This window comes from Triticum dicoccoides, chromosome 4A (assembly GCF_002162155.2).
Source record: "Triticum dicoccoides isolate Atlit2015 ecotype Zavitan chromosome 4A, WEW_v2.0, whole genome shotgun sequence".
In the NCBI taxonomy this organism is placed as follows: Eukaryota; Viridiplantae; Streptophyta; class Magnoliopsida; order Poales; family Poaceae; genus Triticum; species Triticum dicoccoides.
Genome location: NC_041386.1, coordinates 532938913 through 532948788, shown reverse-complemented (window position 1 = coordinate 532948788; position 9876 = coordinate 532938913). Strand labels below are relative to the sequence as shown.

Here is a 9876-nt window from a genome sequence, read left to right as displayed (position 1 = left end):
CGCCTCGGCAATCGCGTGCCATCAATGCGGGCGGTAGACGGACGGATGGGCGGCCATCGTGTCTTTTGAACGCACAGCAGTTGCCTGCACCGGGAAGCGGCGCGGGCAGAGCTCTCTCGGCCGGCGCCAGTGAGCGGTCGCGTTCGCTTTGAAGCAGCGCTGGCCAAAAACACGCGGGAGGGGTGAGGGATATTTTATGGGCCAAGACGGTGAGAAACAGACTTGGGATCGATTCAGACTCCCGTAAATTTCCCTCACTTTTCTCTCCGGTTTACGAGAGAAATCGCGTCCGAACCGTCCTGCGGACCGATACAGACCCGCATTGGATGGCTTTCGCGGTTCGAACCGTTGCGGGAGGTTTGCAGGTCAGCCCTCAAATATGTTACAGATGGATATATATATATATATATAGGCGGCAGAAAGACCAAGAAATGAGATTGCATGATGAATAGAGACTTTGCACAATGGAATACCATGAAATTGTCGCATTAATCTATCGCACTTCGTTTCGAAAGAAAGATGTACGTGCTTTACACACACGCTGAATAAGGACTACTCCCTTCGTCCGGAAATACTTGTCCTACAAATGAATAAAATAGATGTATCTATAACTAAAATAAGTCTAGATATAACTATTTTGAGGATAAGTATTTTCGGACGAAGGGAGTACAAGACTAAACAGGAAAAATGAAAAGGACATCACACCAGATAAGAAGCATAGAGAACCAGGATAGAAAAGGAAGTATGTAATCTACTGGAGGAGGAAGAAGGGTGAACATGAGCCCAGAAATATCTGCCAACAACGTCCAAACTTCAGTTAAGTATGATTAATTTTGATCCTTCCCATTTCTCATTTCACCATTCCTGGCTCAACTCCCAAACATTACCAACATTCCCTTCAGATCATGAGAGCATATGTCCCTTGGCCCAGAATCGATTTTCGCTCTAAATTACCCTTAGACTGCCACTTTCTGGTATGCGACTTTGCAATTGACATCTAAGAATAAAACCACAAAATTTTGTTGCCGCGTAGATCAAGAAAAAAGGTATACATAGGCAACGGGATTGTTTTGTGCTCAAGGAAGCTTCCGAGGTCAAAACAATGTAGGGGGCAGAAAGCTCTAGTTTAAGGGTGTGTCAAAACAAGTCCAGGTTAACGTACTATCTGTTTAGTTGTTTGATTCAGTCCGCGTCTCCGAGATTTGGGTTTTTTTTTTTTGAGAATCACCGGAGGAGGAGTCCCTCCACCTGAATATATTGCTCAAAGTGGTCATAATGCCAGGAGAGTGATCCAGTTTATAAAAAAATCGGATCGAAAATCTTAACAAATTGACCCCATTTATGAGGAAAACCAAGCCGAAAACCAGACAAGTAACGAGTGTTACAAGAAAAGGAGAGGAACGGGACGCCCAACATAAGGCAAGACCTAGCATTGCTAGTTCATTCCCCATGTTAGCAGTGTGGACTCAGCAGAAATGCATGCAGTATACAACGGTATAATCCTTGCACTCCGGATTGGTTGCAGCTCAGTGGTTATTGAGTCTGATAGTACAAATGCAGTTCAGATTTTCAACCAAGGTGATGAGTTCTTTGGACCAGATGTTGCCATAGTACTAGAATGCAAACAATTAATAGCAGATCTTACAAATGTGGAATGTATCCACTGCTTCCGAGAGGCCAATGAAGTAGCAGATAGCTTAGCAAAATTCTCTTTCAAAAATAGATTTTCCAATTTTTGGGAAAGTTCTATACCTGACTTTGTTTCTCACCTTATTGTAAATGACTTGGCTATCATATGAGAAATAAAGTTTTAAGTTATAAAAAAAAGACCTAGCTAGCATACTAACAGGACCAGGTAGATGAGGGGTGCATCGAGGGATCACAATACCAAGACTCTACAAACAGCCTAACGCACCAAGACTCCGAGATTTGGGTTGACCTTGAGCATGTTCTCCCTATTCCTTCCCGAGCATGACATTGGTCCTTTATCCCTTTATAAGTAAAGCTTAGGCCTCCTTTGGTTTGGAGGAATTTCATAGGAATTCTAGAGGATAGGATTTTTATAGGATTTTTTCCTTTAGAGCCCTTTGGTTCATAGGAATGGATTCCTATTCCTGCATAGGATTGGTTCCTATCCTCCATATTTCATAGGAAAATAAAAATGAGCCTAGATTCAATGGAAATTTTTTTTTGGTGTCAATCAAATGACATCTTGTTTCCTATTCCTACTCATAGGATTTGAAATATATGTCATCTCATTTCCTACAAGATTCCTGTTCCTACGATAATCCTATCCTATGAATCAAAAGAGGCCAGGTTGATTTTGACTGCCATTGTGATTGTGGACATGTTTCGTGTCTTTGAACTATGTGTAAATTTTCAAAGGAGAAACAGTGTGTGCGATTTTGCAAACACGTAGCTATCGTACATGAATGTCAAATGATTAAATTTCTTCTGTAGGAGGGAGGCGATTTGGAGCTCGGACTCATATGCTCTTGCATGACCAAAGATCGTCTCTTCGAACTATATGTAATTTTTTTTGTGAATAGATGGCATGTGTACTGGTCTAGGCAAAAAAAAAAAACACTGCTAAAAAATCATGCAATTTTTCATAAATAAAAGACATGTTTGGGGATCTGGTCTTTTATTGACAAAAGTTATCACATGGTTAGAAGACACGAACGTGTTGATTAAAAAGATCAGATTTTTTTTACTTTTTTTCCTTCTATTTAACTGTTCACGCAGGTGCATAAGAGCCAACCTCCGTTTTGAATTTCCATCTATTGTGCATCCTATTTGAGAGAAGAGCATAAGCATTGTTGAGCTCTATACTCCACACTGAAATGAACCTGGGGCATCTGCTCTATACATTTCCTGACGATGACATTGACATTGTCGTGCACTTTTGTGTTAGATGGTGGATAAGTTTATTGCATCCCTGATTCTGCATCGATGATGCATAAAACCATCGCCCCCTTGATTAAGGTAGGTAGATTTCAACTAGCAATATAACCGGCCTGGCACTCGAATGCTGTACATAAATACTTCAAAACCAAACAATCAGCTGGCAGTGACAAACCAGATTTACTGGCTTGAGGAGAATAGCAGATTGCTCCACTAAACTTCACACCGGGAATAATACAGTATTGTTGTACTCCTTACATGATAACAAGCAGCAATCTCTTGTTATTCACTCGATCCCGAAAGAAGTGTTAGAAGTGTTCAAGTGAATAAACCACTTCTTTCAGGTTCGAGTGAATAAATCCAAAAATTAAACAAGCAAAAACCTAGATCTAAAATCTTCTCATCTTCTTTTGACATAAACCACTCAATGATCTCATCTGAGATACAGCCAAGTGCAGGAAAATGGGATTTCTGAAGCCAGGAACTGGAAGCAATGAGCTCCGTATGCTAACAGGGCAGCAATGCTGGCACAAAGAGAATGCTGGGGATGGAAACAAAGAAGCTTCAGCACTTTTGTAAGATAGGGCCCAAACTTAATCCTAAAATCCTAAAATGAGATTGTTTTGAAACTCAAATAGTTAAAAAATTCTCATTTTATGGTTCCTATCTAACTTTATCGAAAAAGGGGTAGAAATGACCTATCTTACAAAAGGTGAGATTTTAGGAAGTTTGGGTAACCTTCAATACCACCAGGACATATACAGCAAAAAAACAAAATTGCTAAGAGAAGTTAAATTTGTAATACATAATATGGTGGTTTCTCCCCATAGTATTTGGCTTTCAGAAGTATCTTCGTGATCAGATTTAAATAAAGGAAAATAAACAAAAAAGTTTTTCCTGGTACAATCAGCTTTGTTGTTTCCCATGTCATACATGCAATCTACTTTCTTGGTTTTCCTTAACATCAATTTTCTCATTCACATGATCTTGAAACTCACATGAACCCCAATCAGGAAATGGAAAAGTGAGTTTATTACCGATTATAAGATAAGCCCGTAGCCCTTTTTCTTGCTTAGATGATTCACAGCCTACATGTTGCATATTGAGTAAACATGTATACATCTATAACCTCATTTTGGGGTTTATGGACAATCAGACAGATCCAAGAGTGTGAGTAGAAGAAGTTCTCTTGTATTCCTTACTTTGTGGGCAAACATAATGTTCACTTACAATTGCTCGTGTACTCAACTGTATGTAAACAAAATCTAGACTTACATGAGTAGTGATATACCTTGATAACACTGCACACTAAACAGAAAACATCTTTACGAGCTGAAAGCACTTGAAATTGCATAGATGAAGTCCAACAAACCAGTCCCCTTTAGAAGGCCTTTACCAGTTAAAAGTTCAAAATCTATCAACAATAGAAAGCCAATTATGGCAGCTTTTCCGTTGACCAGTTCATTGTAAGCAGTGAAACCAAAACCTCCTACACCTTCATCGACCACCATTCTAACCTGAAAATGTAACACAAACATGTCATATTCTAGTTGCAAACTGTAACCAGTTTGGTAAAATTCCCTTATTGCTAAGAATGGAGTACACTAGAGTAAATTATCCATGCAGGGATCACCTAATGAAAGATAAAAGAAATGTATTATGCATAGATATGATCTTAAGCTTCAGAGTAAAAGTAATGGAGCAAGGGAGAATGAAACCTCTTCGATGTTGACATCAGATGCAGTACTCCCTGGTTGAGCTTTCCCGCTGAACAGAATCTCAGCTGATCCACCAGAGCTAGCAGCGCCCCTAATGCTGATGTATATATTTTCTCCATCCGTTTTTGCAGGGTACACGAATAGTTTTCTCAATACAGGTGTCAGAGCCCTTAAAACAGGGTTTTTCGGATACCACTCTTTTATTTCCCCAGTGCGAAGATCAAAGGTACTATCTGTTGATGGGCAAACAATGCAGCCATCCTGAAATGCAAAATACATAAGGTTACATCCTTGAGATATGAAGAGGAATTATCTCATGCAAGCAAGCGATATAGTTTACACAGAGTGTGTGGTAATAAAAAAAAAGACTAGCAGCATTGCAGCTTGCAGTATAAGAAGAAATAGCAGCTAACGAAGTAATATGGTGCACCAACAAGCAAATAACTATCTGAAACCTATAGAACTTTGTCTTAACTCGAAGTGAAGGTGTTTCCCTCACATCAAATTTCTGAACATATTTAAATGTAAATTTTTATGCAAACCCAGGTGCCCAAAAGTTGATATAACAGCACAATATATATACAGTTCAGAAAATAAAATGTGTGTTCGAATTTATATCCTTAGTGATAGAACTCACAGAATTGCATGTACCTTCGCATATTTGGAGCAGTGACCCTACCATTTCTTTACATTAAACATAAAGATTGTTGAATATTATGTCAAGGTTGTCTCATAGCATAATTCTGTTTGAAATGAAAGGATATTCCAAAGCATGTCTCGGAGGAAGGCAGGCAACTGGAAAGAAGAAACTAGAAAACTAAATGACATGAAATCACTCCTATGTGAACTTGCTAGCTAATAGGCATCTCAGCAACAAATTGACTCTGACACCTGTCTCACTCAGTTCATAGTCCTGTTACCCTTTTCCTCCTTTTTGAAAAAAAAATTAGTCCTGTTACCCAAATTGATACAAGGCAAAAATCCCCTATGACATGGAATTTTAAAATATGAGAAACTAGGGCTACTTACAGTAGTGGCAAAACTGTCAATGACATGAAATTCAAGAAATTGAACACCAAATCTCTGACAAATATATTTCAAACAGGAGTTTAAGGCCTCAAATCTCTGATATGATATTTAATTCAAGAATTTCCACCATCCCTTGATGAATATATGTGCATACTTGTAACAGAAATACAATATGTCTTGCGTGTCCATCTTTCCTAACTATCTTCATCTCAGCGTTCATATTCAGAACTGTATTATGTTTGGTTTAATATAATGAAACTTCGATGAATTGCCCATGAATTTTTTTTTCAATTTCAGATCATTAATAGGTAATTTTTAGCATTTACTTCTTGATTAATTAGTAAAATTCCACACACCTGCCGATCAGAATAAAAATATAATTACACGGCTATAGAAAAGACTGTCCGATGAAAACAGGGATGATCTACATCATAACACAATTTCGCACTCCGAGGAGATACACAAAATCCATAACAGATACAAGATAAAAAAAAAAGCAAAGCAGAGACATGTAGAGCTCGCTGTCCTTCAGCTTAATCAGTCTCGGTGTGTGCAGGTCAATTAACCTAGAACATGGAAATTTTGTACTGATATAGTAGAATAGAAGCCATGCTCTACATGCACCATTTAGTATGTATCTTGTCCAAGTGGTTTTTCGCCTATACTTCTATTATTCTGTAGAGCACTTTGAAAAACTGACTGTGTGACCTTATAACCTTCCAAAAGAGACACACAGATGGATCGGGTACAGAGACTAGACTACATGCAGGCATTTTGCCGAGCAGTTTACCTGCGTGAGCTTGGCGTTGAGGAGGCCCTCGGTGTACGCGCCCTCCGCCGGGGAGCGGTTCTCGATGGCGAAGACCTCATCCTTGTACCAGAGAAGCAGGATCTCCTCGCCGTCCTGTACGATCACACGGCGCTCTCCCCGCGGGAGCGCCGCCAGCGGCACCACCGGTAACCAGCTGTTGCCCCCACCGGTCTCTGGTGGCGCCGAGGGCTCGGCCCCGGACACATCGGTGGCGCGGCAGGTGAGCCTGTAGTGGCACCGGTTGCGCGCGTGGAAGGGAACCAGGTGGCTACGCGGGAGCGGGATGGTGGTTGTTGGTGGTGACGAGGAGATACGGCGGTGGAGGAAGGAGGAGGACGCGGTTGTGGTGGTAATGGCCGCCATTGGGGGAATGCAGGGAGGCGTGTGGGGGCGGAGGGGTTAGGGTGGTGGAGGAGGAGGGCGGGGTGGTGGTGTGGGGTGGAGCGTCCATGGCCACAGAGCGAAGATAAAAGGACGGGCACGAGGCTCCGTGACAGCGTGTGGGTGTGGGGAAGACAAGCGGACACATTTATAGGTTGCTGTCCCGTTGCGGCCTGAGTGGTCTGGAACGAGTTGCACGAACGAACCGATGACGTGGCTCAGTTCTAAGTGCAACTTCAACACCGATCACCGAAGGGGGCTGCTAGGCGTGAGCCGGCTGATACGAAAAGATCAGCCGCCTGGCCAGCCGTTCATTTGCATCGATTTGAGCCGCATGATCTCGGCACCACGCCATCACTAATCACTTCCACCCCAAGACACGCGCATATATCTCATGCGGGCGAATATCATACGGAAACCAATATTCAATGAAAACTTCATGAAAACCATATTTTAAAGTTTTAAATAAATCTGAAAAAATACGGGATGTTAAGGGGGTGATGTTTTATTGTCACGCAAAATTTCAAGTCCAAACACAATACAAGATGTGAGCTATAAAAAAGATAAATTCAGCCATAAATAGTGACATTACTGATCGGCACTATTTAATGTTGATTTTGTCTTTTCCATAGCTCACGTCTTGTAATGTGTTTCAACTTAAATTTTGGTGTGGCAATAAAACATAATTCTCTTAATATTCCGTATTTTTTTCAGATTTTTTTGAAACTTCAAAACATTTGCTTCTTGTGGTTTTTACCGGTTTCCATCGAATGTTGGTTTCCGTATGATATTCTCTCTATCTCATGCAACGACTCCAGCCAGCCATTGTATGCAACGCAGCATCATTGCTTCCCATGTGACAAGCCGCGGTTGGCTGACATGGACTACAACTTCTGCTTGCACTAGACGCAACGCTCAGGTTGAATCAGCCGTGTCGCCGGGCATCTCAAAGCAAAACGCCGACGAGCTCGTCACATACCAGTCACAGCTGCAACACCGACGTTGTTGCGACCATCTTCTGAAGCATTATCGATGCTCCGGCGAAACCATCAATGCTCCATCACAGCACCAATGATGCTCCAGCAGCTCGGCAATGCTCCGTTGCAGCACCGATGATGCTTCGATGACGCGTTGATGCTCCGTCGCAGCATCGGCGATGCTCCGATGACCCGTCGATGCTCCATCACAACACCGGTGATGCTCCGACGACCCGTCGATGCTTCGTTGCAGCACCGGCGATGCTTCAATGACGCATTGATGCTCTGTCGCAGCACCGACGATGCTCTGACGACCCGTCGATGCTCCATCGCAGCACCGGCGATGCTCCGACGACCTGTCGATGCTTTGTTGCAGCACCGGCGATGCTCTGACGACCCGTCAATGCTCTGTTGCAGCACCGGCGATGCTCCAATGGCCGGTCAATGCTCCATTGCAGAGCACATGAGGTTCCGGCGGCTCGATGATGTTCCATCACAGCACAGGTGATGCTTCGGTGACCCGTCGATGCTCCGTTGCAGCTCCGGCGATTATTCGGTGACCCGTCGATTCTCCATTGTAGCACCCGCAAGGTCCGATGATGCTCCATCCCAGCACATGTGATGCTCCAGCAGCCCTCAATGCTCCGTTGCAGCACTGGCGATGCTTCGGCGACCCGTCGATGCTCCATTGCAGCACTCGCAAGGTTTCGGTGATCGGCGATGCTCCATTACAACACCCGTGGGGTTCCAGCCGCCCGACAAATGTTCCAACCCGGCACCGGTGATTCTTTGGTGGCTCGGCCATGCTCCATCGTAGCACCGATGATGCTTCATCACGACCGGGCAGACCCAACAATGCTGCATGGCAGTATGACGACTCCTCGAAGCAAGCACTAGTAGAAAAACGGTCAAATGTGAAGCACATTAGTGCCGGTTTGAATTTGAGCCGACACTAATGTGACCATTAGTGCCGGTTCCAACGGCTAGCCGGGCCGCTACCATTAGTACTGGTTCGTGGCCAATCTTTAGCACCGGTTCGTTCCACGAACCGGTACTAAAGAGAGTGGTGGCAGGATGTTGTCAGTCTGGGGCCCCTCCAGCACGTTTAGTACCGGTTCGTGTCACGAACCGGTACTAAAGGTCGTCCTACATAAACCCTTCGTCCACCCGAGCCGCTCTGTTCTTCCCCTTTCCCCTCTCCTCTCTGTTCTTCCCCTCTTCCTCTCGAGCTCATCACACATTTTTCCCAAAATTTGTCAAGATTTGAAGGTCCCCATCCATTCAAATGATCACAAAGGTTAGCAACTTTGTCCTTTCATCTCTCATTGCTAGATTAGCTCTTGCAATGCGTTATATAGTGATTAATTTGTGAGTTTAGTAATTTGGGAGGAATTATATGTGCTAGTATTTGATTTATATGCAATTTGAGGTAAAAAATAACACTTAGTTTGTATATGTAGGTGTGCTTTACTTAGTGCCTTCTAAATCACCGTCGTAACCACCGTCGATCGCCCACAGCGTCCCGTCGTCGGCACCACCTTGTGGTGAGCCTCTTGTTCATGAATGTTTTATATAAAAAATTGATGTTTGTGTGATTTGGATATATAGTTACTCATATAATTATCTTACCCGCACGTTGTTTGTTATACATAGTGCCATGGTTTTGATATCCGTCCCCGTCGGCCCTCGTCCTTGTTATGATTCGGATGTGGTATATTCTCTTTTAAAACTATTTGTTGCATTTCGTGTTTATGACAAATTATGCCCATCAAGTTGACATAGATATTTGTATGTAGGAGGTATGTGAATCGGAAATTCCAACCGACCCTATTGTCGAGAGGTTAAATTTAGTTGAAAGAGAAAACGAGGATTTGAAAGAAAAATTGAAAAGAATTGAGGGGGAGAAGATGGAATTGGAGTTGCATGTTGCCGATATCGTCGATTATCACAAGATCAAGATGGAGAAAATGCGCTTGAAGATTAGAAAGATTAGAAAATATGACATTCATAGTGAGGCTTGGTATCATTATGCTGTTGGATCAATTGTTACCTTAGT

At 42.8% G+C, this 9876-nt stretch overlaps 1 protein-coding gene across 2 annotated transcripts; it reads right to left on the bottom strand.

The window, feature by feature from the left end:
• Positions 1–3065: 3065 nt before the first annotated feature.
• On the bottom strand, positions 3066–6896 carry LOC119286568. 2 transcript variants are annotated; one of them, XM_037565956.1, is made up of 4 exons: positions 6442–6896; positions 4623–4883; positions 4196–4421; positions 3066–3445 (listed from the first exon to the last, which is right to left on the bottom strand). In XM_037565956.1, the coding sequence occupies exons 1-3, from the start codon at positions 6823–6825 to the stop codon at positions 4230–4232; spliced, it is 837 nt and encodes a 278-aa protein (XP_037421853.1). In that variant the 5' UTR covers positions 6826–6896; the 3' UTR covers positions 3066–3445; positions 4196–4229. The 2 variants fall into 2 exon arrangements, with proteins under 2 accessions (XP_037421853.1, XP_037421852.1); XM_037565955.1 differs by lacking the exon at positions 3066–3445 and having other exon boundaries at positions 4076–4421.
• Positions 6897–9876: the final 2980 nt, after the last annotated feature.

Excerpts from the sequence above, each read along its gene's own strand:
- LOC119286568 (XM_037565956.1), bottom strand. The coding sequence starts at position 6,825 with ATGGCGGCCATTACCACCACAACCGCGTCCTCCTCCTTCCTCCACCGC. Across the intron at positions 4,884-6,441 it reads TCAACGCCAAGCTCACGCAG|GATGGCTGCATTGTTTGCCC; the intron begins GTAAACTGCTCG and ends TTTGCATTTCAG. Across the intron at positions 4,422-4,622 it reads CTGATGTCAACATCGAAGAG|GTTAGAATGGTGGTCGATGA; the intron begins GTTTCATTCTCC and ends TTACATTTTCAG.